The sequence below is a fragment of the Bubalus bubalis genome, chromosome 4, assembly GCF_019923935.1.
Source record: "Bubalus bubalis isolate 160015118507 breed Murrah chromosome 4, NDDB_SH_1, whole genome shotgun sequence".
NCBI lineage: Eukaryota > Metazoa > Chordata > Mammalia > Artiodactyla > Bovidae > Bubalus > Bubalus bubalis.
This window is the reverse complement of record NC_059160.1, coordinates 21616502-21630688: the sequence shown is the minus strand read 5'-3', so window position 1 is coordinate 21630688 and position 14187 is coordinate 21616502. Positions and strand designations below refer to the sequence as shown.

At 42.9% G+C, this 14187-nt stretch overlaps 1 protein-coding gene across 2 annotated transcripts in view; it reads right to left on the bottom strand.

Moving 5' to 3' along the window:
- Positions 1-565, bottom strand: part of ETV6 (ETS variant transcription factor 6) — a 289838-nt gene extending 289273 nt beyond the window's left edge. Inside the window, exon 1 of one of the 2 annotated variants that reach the window (XM_045165309.1) lies at positions 361-565. In XM_045165309.1, the coding sequence (XP_045021244.1) occupies positions 361-393 (33 nt within the window). In that variant the 5' untranslated portion in view covers positions 394-565. The remainder of the gene's footprint in view (positions 1-360) is intronic. The other variant, XM_045165308.1, reaches the window with a different exon arrangement.
- Between the last annotated feature and the right edge of the window lie 13622 nt (positions 566-14187).

Below are 14187 nucleotides of genomic sequence, written 5' to 3'. Positions count from 1 at the left end.
AGCAGGTTTTTTTTTTTTTTTTTAAGCGCACTAATTACCGGGGTGTTTTGCAGACCTGAGGACCACTCGGGTTCCTCCTGGCCGACTGTGACCGGCATTTCCTTGTCAATAAAGCAAAGGAGGTGGGGTGGGGGCGCAGGAGCCGACAGGGGGCTCGGCGGGAGCGGGGAAGCAGCAAGGTTATACTAGAGGGTACGCCGCCGCCGAGAGCTGCATCTCCTTCCCCGGCGCCCCAAATAATTTCCTGCGAACAGAGCGACTGCAACAGCCCCCTCGGATCGGAGGAGCCCGGCACGATCAGCCGGGCCGGTGCAGCTCAAGGCTTTCCACCCCAGAGAGGGAGGGGGAGAAGATCTTTACCTTAATGCTACACTGAGCAGGAGTCTCAGACATGTCTCACAGCGAGAGAGATCAGGAAGTTCTCAGTTTTTTTTCCACTTTCCTTTCCTCTCCCCAACCCAGAAACGCTCCACGGCCAGCCGGACGCGGTCATTTAAGAAGTTTCTTGCAGCATCTCTCCCGGCGGCCGCCCCGGGGGGCCGCGAGCGCGCGGGGCGGGGCGGGGCGGGCCGGGCGCCGGCCGAGTCGCCGCGCGCGGGGTGGCGGGGGCGTGGGAGCGGGCGGCGCGGCGGCGGGGTCTGCAGGTCGCGGCGCGGCGACCCGGGGCGCTACCCCGGCCGGCCTGCCCCGCTCTCTCCTCCCACCCGGGCCGGCGCCCCCGCCCCCCGCCCTCCCGCCGCTCTCCCTCGCCCTCCCTCTCTCTCTCTCGAATGTTTTCCTTCCTGGAAGAGAGAAACTGAAAGGCAGAACTGAGAAAGCTCTTTGCTCATTGATCTTGAGAGTTTCAGTGCAGAAACTGACGTGAATTCCCAGCACTGAGCTCTGCCTCTTAAAGGAGCCACCAGGAAATAAAAGCTCGGGTTACAGCCCGGCATCGGGAAATAAAAGCCGCGCGGGGGAGGGGGGGAGAGGCCGGCGCGGCGGTCGGGGGGCGGGGGACGGTGCGCGAGGCCCCCGGGGCCCGGGCGCGGGGCTGCTAAGCACCGCTGGGCCGCCGCCGGGCTCGCGCCTCGGGGCCCCAGCACCCTCCGGACAGGATCAACGCCTCCCCCTCCCCTAGTTCCGTCTCTTAGATACACTGAAAGGCACAGGGCTTTTTTTTTTTTTTTAATTTTTCCTCCGCCCCCCTCTCCCCCGCCACCCCGAGCCGAGCGCAGACGCAATGAAAATAATTATATAGGAAGGGACATTCCGGTAAGGACGCGGAACCCGAAGGAGGAAATAAAACAATAGCCTTTGTTCTGCTACTAGACCGCGGCCTCTTTAAGAGAATCCACCAGGAAATGGGAGATCGGGTTACAGCCCGCACCGGGGAAAAGGGGCGAGCGGGCGAGCGGCGGAGCGCGACGCCGCCGGAGACAAAGCGGAGCTGCTGCCCGCAGATGCCCGCCCGGCCGCGGGGGGCAATTCCCCGCCGAGGTGGGCGCCCAGAAAACGCTAGGTGCGCGCGCGCGCGCACCCGCCCGGCCGGGGATGCGGGCGCTGCCCGGCGGAGCACGCGTCCTGGAGAAGGGAAGGCTGCCGGGCAGTTATCAAAGGCGGTTGAGTTCCTTTTCCTGACCACCACCACCCCCAGCCACCCTTCCTCCGTCTTTCGAAATCCGCTGTCCTTTTAAAGCAATAGCGGCCGCTACCAACCGACAAAGGGGACTCGAGTACAAAGTTGACAGAAAGGGTTCCTGGAGATAATAGCCCTCCCCGGACCGCTTCTCAGAAGCCGTCACTGCCAGATGGGACGACCCCCGGGATCCTGCCGGGAGGGTGGGAAGAATATTTGGCTGGGAAAACAAGTGAAAGGAGGTTAAAGCCGGTGGGGCTGAAGGTTCTATCCTTGAGTACGTGTTGTCTGATCACTCTATTATTTTTATTGTTGTTTATAGTCTCTGAAAATGCTCCGAAGCGTCCACCGCTGAAGTGGACACGTTATTAATTATATGTAAATTCTAAATCCTGTTAGTACTTTCGGCTTTAACGTATGGATGTGTATTAAATTATGAATATATAGACCACGACTCATTTCCCAGAGCCTCCCCATTTTCCTACCCACTTCCCTTTATCTCTCCACGTGATAAATCTTGTGCAGACTTTTTTACACGTTCATTCGAAGAACACCCTGAACCAGGATTTATTTAAGGGGTTGGAATGGGAAAGCCCTGTTTCTGGGAAGGTGGGAATAATGGGATTTTATGAGTCTCCGAGGACCTCAGAAGTCCTGGTCACCTGGTAGTCCTATTCTTCCCGGGAGGGCTCACATCCACACCAACTCCTCTGCCTTGAACCACCTGCTGCCCCCGCCCCCCGCGTCCCAATCCACACACACGTATCTGCCTTTGATCCCATGGCTGGTGTTGCTGGCATTGGTTCTGATGTCCCATTGCTGGGTTAAGTCCTATAAACCTCTACATCCCTTTCTTACCAGTATGATCTTTGGCAGCTCACGTTCTCAGCTTGGGTAAAATGGGATAGGGTGGGCTGGGGGGTGCGGAATAGTACCTATCTCTTAAGATTCCTGTGAGTGTTAAATGAGCAGATATATACGAAGTGATTATCTGAGTGCTTGCTACATATTTTACCTGCTCAATGTTAGCCACAATTATTTAACCTCAGGACCGAATTAACTCTCAACTTTATTCTCTCTCCTAACTTTCTCCAGGTGACTCACAAAAGTGGTCGTTTAAATAAGTGTGTGTGGTCCAAAGCAAAATATTGCAGTAGCTGCTGTGGCAAATGTTGCATTTATCCAGGGGCTGGTGATCTCTTTCTAGAAAGTTCCTGATATTAAATATTTTAGGTTTTGTGCCCCAAGAGACAAAATTTAGATTTTGTAGTTACTTATGTGACAATAGAGAAAACAAATACCCAGTTTTTTTATTGACAAAATATAAGGTGTAATAATAAGAGTTGTAATACAAGTCTAACAATGAGAGGAATGGAACTCTTTTCTAGGGGGATAACATTTCACTAAGTTAAACATCAGTTTAAAGTAAATGTTCTCTATCATCACAATTGATTGCAAAGGTTTATCTGTTAATGTGGATCTCTCATGAGATTTTACATATTTCATTTGAAAATATCTTTTCACCCAGATAGGATACTGCCAAATACATCAATCCATGAGCATATGGTTTTACTTCAGCGTATTTATTGCTTATAAGGCAGTTATATAATTTTACTGGAATTCTATAAATTCTCTTGATATTTCCCCTTTAGTATGCCATTACATTGCAGGTTAATCATTTCCAATTGAAAATTAGGTGGAAATGCCTCAATTGCACAGTGAAGTGGATTTTAAATACGAAAATGTCTTTTTCAGTTGCGTCAAAATCCAAAACCACTGTTGGAACTGTAGTTTGAGCTCAGAAAAATAGAACTGCTGCAAATATGTGTTAGAATGGAGATCTTGCTTCTTCTTTAAGTTTTTTTAAACTTGTTTTAACTGAAGTGTATAAAGCAGCTTGATATTATTTGTGATTCAAACAATGTTAATTGTGTCAAAATAATTTAACTGCAGTATGAGCTTCACATATAGCTAGCTGTATTTTGTTTTGCAGTTTTAGGTTGAATTCATGAAAAACATTATCAAGTCTGTAACAAACTAATTTCCAAACTACTCAGTAATTATGGTTGAAGGAAGTTCTTTTCGTTCATTCGTTCCCATTTGTCAGGTGTTTCTCTATTCCTTGTTTCCTGATTTCTTTGGGGTAGTAAGGTATTTTTTTCATGTTCCATTTAAATTCCTAGATGGTCTTTCTAGTGTTTCTGTTTCTATACTGAATATAGTGGTTGCTCTAGAAATTACAATTTGTGTCTTTAATTATCACAGTCTGTCTTCAAATAATATTCTAACTTACAGATATATAAGAAAACTTACAACAGTATAATTTCATTATTATTCTCCCATCCTTTATGATATTGTCCTATATTTTATTTCTACCTATTATGAAACCCATCATACATTGTGGAGTGGTTGATACTTTTTTCTTAATATTGTAAATATATGTGTATAATGAAGATACTAAAATATGTGTCTCTTTTTGATCTGCCCAACTATTTATCCTTTTCAGTACTTTCTTATTCCTTCTTGCAGATCTAGTATTATTTCTTTTTGTCCTCAAGAACCTCTTTGGCATTTCTTATTGGAGACAGAGTCTTATCAGCTTTGTCAGAATGTCTTTAGCTCACATTCATTTTTGAAGGATAATTTTCAACTGTATATAAAATTTTATGTTGACAGTTTTTTTTTTCCTTTTGGCACTTTAAACATGTCATTCCATCTCTGTCTCCATTATTTTTGATTAAGATTCATTTGTAGTTCGTATTTTAGCTCCCAGTTCATAATGTCTTTTTTTCTCTGGCTGTCTTTAAGATGTGCTCTATAAATTTGGTTTTCAAAATTGTGACTAGGATTTGCCTACATATAGGGGGTTGGTGGTTTTTTTTTTTTTATTCTTGATGTTGGCAATTATTCTTGGACCTATAAGTTGATATCTTTCATCAGTTTTGGAAAATTCTCATGTATTAGCTCTTTGAATATTCTGTCCATTCTTTGTCCTATTCTTTTTTTACTCCAGCTGATGCAAGTGTTAGACCATATGACATTGTTCCATAGACCTAAATACTCTTTCTTTTTTTTTCACTCTTTTTTTTTTAATTTTATTTTATTTTTAAACTTTACATAATTGTGTTAGTTTTGCCAAATATCAAAATGAATCCTAAATACTCTTTTTTCCCTTTAACTTTCTATTTGGATGCTTTCTATGACTATTTATCTCTTTTCTAAGTTTTTTCCTCTGTATCATCCAACTTACTATGAAACCTATCTAGTTCTTTACTTCTGATACTGTTTTTTTTTATTTTTAGCATTTCCATTTTTTAATATTCTTCATCATTTCTCTGAAGTTGCCCATATCATTATACATGAGTTCTACTTTTAAGTCCTTTAGCATTGTTACACTGTTACAGTTCTCAAATACAATGTTTTCTTGGTTAACTCCTATTGGTTTCCTTTCTTGACCATGGGTTACATTTTCTTACTTTTGTGTGTGTGTATTGATTTTTTTACTGGACATTTTAAATAAAAATACATACATTATGTAAAAATACACAGTAGAGAATGAATTAAATGATATTCCCCCCCACCCCAAAGGGGCACACACATTCTCCTATAAGAACGGGAGCTGAGTTAATACAATTTATAATCGAGCCAGATGTGGGCTTTGTTGTAATTTTGCAGTTCGATTCAGGCAGGATCAGAACTTTTCTTAGATACTGCCTGAGTGCTGTTCCGCCTTGCTTGGTGTCTTCATTATCTTTCAAGCCTTGGAGTAGGTGCTCCCTTCTCTCCTGCCCTGACCTTCAATTTTGTTAGCTGAAGGCCTGGAGTGCCATGAGTTTTCTCAGTTCTCCCACCATCTGTAAGTCTGTCTTAACTGAAAGTCCAATGTGTCTCTGAAAGTGTCTCTCAGCTCTTCTTCACTGTCCTTCTATCTGTGGTCCGATCCCAGTGGTTCATGAAAATCAGTGGGAAAGAATTGTGAGATAGTATAGTTTTGCTTTCAGCCATTAAAATTTGTTAAAAGTTAGGCTGATTTCTCCTTGCCATCATCTGTGGTGGGGTCCTCTTGTCTATAATTCAGTCAATGGTGAGAACCAATGCGGATCTTTTCTTTCATTTGAAGAACTGTCATTTTCTGAAATTTAATTCACTGAGGTTTCTTTGTTCTCTCATCTCTCTGATTTTTTTTTGGGGGGGCGGGGGGTAATTATGTAGACTATACTCGCTCCAGTGTTCTTGCCTGAAGAATCCCAGGGACAGCGGAGCCTGGTGGGCTGCTGTCTATGGGGTCGCACAGAGTTGGACACGACTGAAGCGACTTAGCAGCAGCAGCAGCAGCATGTAGACTATGTAATTTGTTTGGGGTATTAGGAAATTAATTAGTCTCTTGTGACTTTCTACATACAAACTGGAAGAGGAACCTGAATGTCTAATCTTTATCCTACCAGAGTGATGAGGAGAGCAGAATAGTAGGGAAGAATGAACAGTTAAGAACATGTGGAAAGTGGATGTGCTTAGTTTAAAAACATAGTCATTATCATAATATAGTTATATTTTTACAAAGAAAATAATAACATTTTAAAAACATAGACTGCAAAAAGAAACACCATCCACGAATCTCTGCCACTCCAGCGTTCCTTAACCCAGTGGGCATGCTTCTTTAAAAGGGTTCTGTCATAACTAGTAGGGTGGGAAAGAAGACGAGAAATGTTTATGCTTATCCAAATAAGACAATGGTTTTTAAACCTTAAGAGTCCCTGCCAAGGATTTCCCTGGTGGTCCAGTGGTCGAGACTCCCTGCTCCTAATGCAGGGAGGCTAGGGAACTAAGATCCCACATGCCATGCAATCTGGCCAAAAAATAATAAATTTTTTTTCAGTTGTTTAAAACAAAATCACTGTGCAAAATGATCAGCTTCCCATAGGCCCGTCCAGCCATTTATATTTTTAGCATTTTTCAGTCCTCTGTCACGTCTTTCCCCATCTAACCTTCAAACTATTGTATTCCATATGCCTTCTCCCCATGGCGTCCTCATCTCTCTTACTAATGCCACCATATTATCAACCTCCAAGTTAATGAACCTCAAAATAATTTTTGACATGCTGCTCTCTTTTATGCCATAAATATTGCCTCTTCCCAAATCTGTTTCATTTCACAGATTCTTAATCTTTCCAGAAGTAGTAACTCTTCAGGTTGGATTATTGCCACTTCCCTTTTTTCAGCACCTAACTTCTATAGTTCATCTATAATCACTGCTGAATCGCCTATCTCTGCTCAGATCTCTTAGTTCATTACCCATTTCTATCCTCAGGCCTTGTCCCATATTACTCAAAACTCCACCCACACACACAAGCTATGAAACTGTTTTCCGTCAAGTAGTACCTGAAAATCACCTTTTTAAAAATCCATCTCACACTGCATAGATGGAAGGTATCCAAAAGATAAGGAATCAGAATGCTGGAGTGGATTTGTTTTGTGAGAACTGTGCAACTGTCCCCTAATTATGATTTGGGAGGGTTCAGAAGACACTCTCTTCCATGAGGCTTTAAGTAGTGCATTGTTGAAGCAAACACCAGCATCCCTGTGGAGTTCTGTAGTAGTCTTTCTCTGTGAGCCATTGAATTCACTGACAATGGTGGGATACTGGAGTGACAGGTGCTAAGTCACATGGCTTAACTATCTTTGTTGTTGTTGTTCAGTCGCTTAGTCCTGTCTGACTCTTTGTGACCACATGGACTGCAGCACACGAGGCTTCCTTGTCCTTCACTGTCTCCCAGATTTTGCTCAAACTCATGTCCATTGAATTGGTGATGCCATCCAACCATCTCATCCTCTGTCATCCCCTTCTCCTGCCTTCAGTCTTTCCCAGCATCAGGGTCTTTTCCAGTGAGTCTGCTCTTCACATCAGGTGGCCTAAGTATTGGAGTTTCAGCTCCAGCAACCTTCCAATGACTATTCAGGGTTGATTTCTTTTAGGATTGACTGGTTTGATGTCCTTGCTGTCCAAGAGTCTTCTCCAGCACCACAGTTTGAAAGCATCGATTCTTAGGCACTTGGCTTTCTTTGTGGTTCAACTCTCACATCCATACATGACTACTGGAAAACCCATAGCTTTAACTAGACGGACCTTTGTCAGCAAAGTGATGTCTATGCTTTTTAATACACTATCTAGGTTTGTCATAGCTTTTCTACCAAGGAGCAAGCATCTTTTAATTTCATGGCTATAGTCACCACCTGTAGTGATTTTGGAGCCCAAGAAAATGAAATCTGTCATTATTTCCATTTTTCCCCCATCTATTTGCCATGAAGTGATGGGACTGGATGCCATGATCTTTGTTTTTTGGTTGTTGAGTTTTAAACCAGCTTTTTCACTCTTCTCTTTCAACTTCATCAAGAGGCTCTTTGGTTCCTCTTCACTTTCTGCCACGAGGATGGTGTCACCTACCAGAAAAAAAGAGAACATGGTTGTCATAATGGACAGCAGAACTAAACTGGTCATCAGAATGGTTTGATCTTTGTAACTGGCTAATTTATTGTGATCTCCCTTGGACTGAAATAAATAGACATCCTAATAAAGTCTTACTTGGTTTGTATACACAAAAAAAGCTCTAGGTCTAGAGTCAAAAATTGTGATTTGTGTCCCAGTAACAGACAGTGCTGGGTCCCTGGCTTATTCCCAGACTTGATTTGGTCCAGACTGAGTAGATACAGAGCCCCGTAAATTAAGGGGAAGCAGCTCTCCTTAAGAAAGAAACCTACTACACTGCCCCAAAATATGTACTATAAGCCTCTACCTACCGTTCCCCGAAGGCACTTGTGGCCACTTACCAGTATGTTTGAGCATTAGGGAAGGAGAAACAACCAGAATTGGGGGCAGTTACTGCACACTGGCTCTGAGTTAACACTGAGTCCTAGAAATTCAATAAGTGGAGTTTTGGCTTGAGTCGTGGTCTTGGTAGATACCCAAACCTGCTCCATGATTATTTTCCCAGTTCTGAAATACAGAGTTGGAATTTATATATTCACCAAATGGTAGGATCCCCATGTTGTTCCCCAAATTATGAAGTGAGGGATTTATGATAAAAAAAAAAAGACCAGAAAGTGTATACAGAAAACAACACAACATTATAAAGCAATTATCCTCCAGTTAAAAATAAAAACTAAAGGCCAGAAAAAAGATATTCCTAGTATAACTTTTTCTTGCCAAAATAACAAACTAAAGGTAATAGCATTCTTGGAGGAATTACAGAGATTGGGGCCACAATAAAAGTCTTAAAGGATGGAGAAGTCATGATTTCTACTACGTTCCCATTCATTTCACCTATTGGCCTGTGAATGAGAGACAGGTCTTTGTGAATGCTGGTGGGTTATGGTGAATTTAATCAGGTTATGATTCCAAAAGTATCTGCTTTTGCAAATGAGGTTTCTTTTTTGGAGCACATAAGTACCATCCTTGGTACCCATTATGCAGCACTTAACCTGGTGAATACTTTTTCTCTTACCTATCGTAGTAAGGGGGTGCTTCCCTGGTGGCTCAGAGGGTAAAGTGTCTGCCTGCAATGCAGGGTCAGGAAGATCCCCTGTCTCATAGTAAAGATGACAAAGAATAGTTAGCTTTCACCTGGTAGGGGTGACAATACACTTCACTGCCCTGTCTCAAGCCTTTATCAACACTACAGCCCTGTATCATCATTTAGTTTGAAAAGACATGGATTGCCTCTGCATTCCACAAAATATCACTTTCGTTTGTTACGGCAGTGACAGTATATGGACTGGACCTGATCAGCAGGAAGTAGCAACTTTCCAGAGGGTGAAAATAAATTGCACAAAAGCTTAGGGGCTTTCTGCCTTAGTGACTACCCTCTCTGATCTGGGGCATGGTCATGATATCTCTATTAAGGGGAAGAATAAGCTGCTGGATCTAACCCTTCCCACCCCAGAGGAAGAAGCATTACTTCTACTGGCTTCCAGTTTTCAGTGGGGCCCAGTGTAAAAGAAGACTCGACAACAGACCCATGCTGTGTGGGTGCTCCTCTGCCCCTGAGCCCTTTGATCCAGAAGACCCACTGAAATTTGAAAGACCCATGACAAAACCCAGGAAACCACTGGGCTGGGCACACACAGCAGTGCTCCAATGCGAGTGGAAGTATATACAGGTTTGGGCACAAGCAGGTCCTAAAGGCACAAAGAAGTTGCCTGAGCTACTGGCTCAGATTCCTATTGTTCTTACTCCTGTTAAACTGCCTCCTGTCTCTGAACCCACACCTACAGCCTCATTGGAAGTTCTCTGTGTCCACTATGCTAACGAAGACAAAGTTCAGGCCTGTTTGCAGGTGGTTTTCAGTCAACATGCTGACATCGGCTGAGAGTGGACAACTGTGGCCATACTGCCCCACTCTGGAGTGGCTCTAAAGGATAGTGGTCACAAAACACCCCTGCAGTGGTCAGAACTGGAAATGGACTTACCTTTTTTGTCAGCCAAGCTTTGAGAAAAATCACTGATGGTGGACTTATAAAATGCCCTCTTCATCCTCAGAGTATTCCATACAGCATCACTTCTGGACAGGAAGTTGATTCTGTATCAAGTAAATGACATCAACCCAATGGCTCAGCAGTAAAGAATCCACCTACAATGCAGGAGACCCAGGAGACACGGGTTTGATCCCTGAGTCAGGAAGATCCCCCTGGAGGAAGAAATGACAACCTACTCCAGTATTCTTGCCTGGAGAATCCCATGGATAGAGGAAGCTGATGGGCTACAGTCCATGAGGTTGCAGAGTCAGACACGACTGACTGACTGAGCACACACACAAACGACAGCAATGGGCTTGAGCTTATGGAATCCACTGAGCTGTGATGTTCCTCACTACTTTGAAGCAATTAGCTTGCTAGGATAGTGAGATGGCCCTTTGAAGACTCAGTTGTGGTTCAGCTGGGTGGCACCACTGTGCAAGGGTGGAGTGAATTCTTCCAGTGTGTATGCACTGGGCAAGCAGCCACCCTGTGCTGCTTCTCTCCATTCCAAGAATCAAGTGGTAGAAATGGAACTGGTTGCCTTTATTCTGAACTCCAGAGGTCCACTAGTAAAAATGATGCTTCCTATCCTCTGAATGGTGTACTCTGTTGGTTTAGAGGTCTTAGTTCCCAAGGAAGTGTGTTTTCACCATAGACATGGCAATGCTTCTACCAAAGTGGAAGCTGAGACTGTAACCTGAACAGTTTTCATGCCACTGAACCAACCAGCAGGAGAAAAAAAAATGGGCTTAATATATATTAGCTAGTGTAACTGATCCTGATCCTCAAGGGGAAACTGGGTTGCTACCACACAATGGGAGCAAGGTGGAGTAACAATGGATCCTCTGGGAATACCTCTTCATATTCATATGCACCATGGAAAAAATTGATAGAAAACTGTGTTCTTGGTCTTGTCTGACTCTTGGCAACCCCATGGACTATAGCCCACCAGGCTCTTCTGTCCATGGGATTCTTCAGGCAAGAATACTGGAGTGGGCTGACATTTCCTCCTCCAGAGGATCTTCTTGATACAGAGATCAAACCTGTGTGTCTTGTGTCTCCTCATTGGCTGGCAGATTCTTTACCACTGAGCACCTGGGAAGCCTGATAGAAAACAACAACCCAATACAGCAGGACTGCAAATGCTACAGATCCTTTGGGAATTAAAATTTGGGTGATGCCCCAGGAAAGCTGAGGTGCTTCCTGAGTGCAGAGAATACTAAATGGATAGTGGAGAAAGGAGATTTACAAATATTTATGATCAGGTGACCAATTGCAGAAATGAGGATGGTAGTATTGAGTGTATTTTCTTTTTGATATGAATGTGTGGGGGTGAGGGGAGCTGTTGCCTGTGTCTGCAACACAAACACACACACGGCTTGTTTGTTTCTTTTTTCCTCTCCCATTCATCCACCATCTAACATACAATATTAACTTAACACCTTAGTATTTAAGTTACAGGATATTAAAGGATGAGTGAGGTCCTGCTGTAGGACTATCACTGAAAAGTGGATCTCATGTGTGGATCATCTGGGGGAGATGGTAAGTGCCTTTGCAGTTCTGTGAGGGTAGTTACATCTTAAGTGGAAACATGATTTTGCTATTATCCATATTTAGAAGTGGTTGAAAGAAGATGCACAGCTGCCAGATTAAGAAACGGTGGACTACTCTAAATGGTGCTATTTTCCAGAATCCCCTTTCCCTTCTGGTTCTGAATTAGTGTCGGCTGCAGGAACGCCTGCAGGAAACTGGAAGACAGAGTGGAAGTCATGGTCACAGCTTTCAGAGGTTTGTTGCAGTCAAGTGTGGTGATGGTTAGGTTCAGAGGTCACCACGGGAATGCAGTGAGTCCTCGCTCTTGAATCCCATGACCAGCTCACAGATTGCTCCACAAGCTCCCTTTCAGAGGCTCACTTGGGCATCTGAATATGATTGATCTCTTGGATTTCTCTGCAAGCCTCAACTTGTCCACCCGCACCAGTGTTTCCAGCTGATTGACCATTGACTGCTTACCGGTATAATCACGTAGGAAAAGATTGATAAATGCTTGATTTCTGCCCCCTCTTTACTTACCTATTCTCAACATAATGAATGGTTCTCTATTGTTTTCCCAAGGTGACCTACTAGACTGTCTCCGCCCAAGTATCTAAACTCTCGGATTTAAACACGTCTGGCCTGTTTAAAAGCACTGTAATTAGTGCCCTTACTGAGGTCCTAATTGCTCATCCTTGGCCATCTATCAAATTCTAATATATAACAGTTTCATTATCATTTACTGCAGAGTAGTCTAAAATTTCCATTATCATTTCTCCTTTCACACGTGCATTATTTTCAACTGTGGTTTCTTTTTCATTTTTTCAAAAGCATGGAATTTTTAAACTTATTTTTTTATTGATATCTTAATAGCATTCCAGTTCAAAGATGGTCATTGCTTGATGCTGATATTTGGAATTTCTTGAGATTATTTATGTCCAGGTACAGGGGACTACAAATTTTTTCTATAAAAAGTCATGTAGTAACTACTTTAAGCTTTGTGAGGCATATTCTCTCTTTACCTTATCAAGTTTTACTTTTATAATTTGATACTGTTGTAGTAGGTGCACATAAGTTTAGAATGTTTATATCTTACTAGAGAATTGGGCTTTTAAAAAACTATTATGTGTCCCCCTTTATATTAATACTTAATAATTTTTTGCCAAGAGAATGCACTGATCATAGCAAATACCCACTTCTAACAACACAAGAGAAGACTCGAAACATGGACCAGACTCTGAACATCACCAGATGGTCAATACCGAAATCAGACTGATTATATTCTTTGCAGCCAAAGATGGAGGAGCTCTATACAGTCAGCAAAAACAAGACCAGGAGATGACTGTGGCTCACATCAGGAACTCCTTTGCCAAATTCAGACTTAAACTGAAAAAAGTAGGGAAAACCACTAGACCATTCAGGTATGACCTAAATCAAATTCCTTAAGATTATACAGTGGAAGTGACAAATAGATTTAAGGAATTAGATCTGATAGAGTACCTGGAGAACTATGGCCAGAGGTTTGTGACATTGTACAGGAGGCAGTGACCAAGACCATCCCCGAGAAAAAGAAATGCAAAAAGGCAAAATGGTTGTCTGAGGAGCCCTTACAAATAGCTGAGAAAAGAAGAGAAGCGAAAGGCAAAGGAATAAAGGAAAGATATACCCATTTGAAAGCAGAGTCCCAAAGAATAGCAAGGAGAGATAAGAAAGCTTTCCTCAGTGACCAGTGCAAAGAAATACAGGAAAACAATAGATTGGGAAAGACTAGAGATCTCTTCAAGAAAATTAGAGATACCAATGGAACATTTCATGCAAAGATGGGCACAATAAAGGACCTAACAGAAGCAGAAGATATTAAGAAAAGGTGGCAAGAATACACAGGAGAACTATATAAAAAAGGATCTTCATGACCCAGAAAACCATGATGGTGTGATCACTCACCTAGAGACAGACATCCTGGAACTCAAAGTCAAGTGGGCCTTAGGAAGCATCACTACGAACAAAGCTAGTAGAGGTGATGGAATTCCAGTTGAGCTATTTCAAATTCTAAAAGATGATGCTGTGAAAGTGCTGCACTCAATATGCCAGCAAATTTGGAAAACTCAGCAGTCACCACAGGACTGGAAAAGATCAGTTTTCATTCCAATCCCAAAGGCAATGCCAAAGAATGTTCAAACTACTGCACAATCTCACTCATCTCACATGCTAGCAAAGTAATGCTCAAATTTCTCCTAGTTAGGCTTCAACAGTATATGAACCAACTTCAAGCTGGTTTTAGAAAAGGCAGAGGAACCAGAGATCAAATTGCCAACATCTGTTGGATCATCAAAAAAGCATGAGAGTTCCAGAAAAACATCTACCTCTGCTTTATTGACTACGCCAAAGCCTTTGACTGTGTGGATCACAACAAACTGGAAAATTCTGAAAGATATGAGAATACCAGACCACCTGACCTGCCTCCTGAGAAATCTGTATGCAGGTCAAGAAGCAACAGTTAGAACTGGACATGGAAAAATAGACTG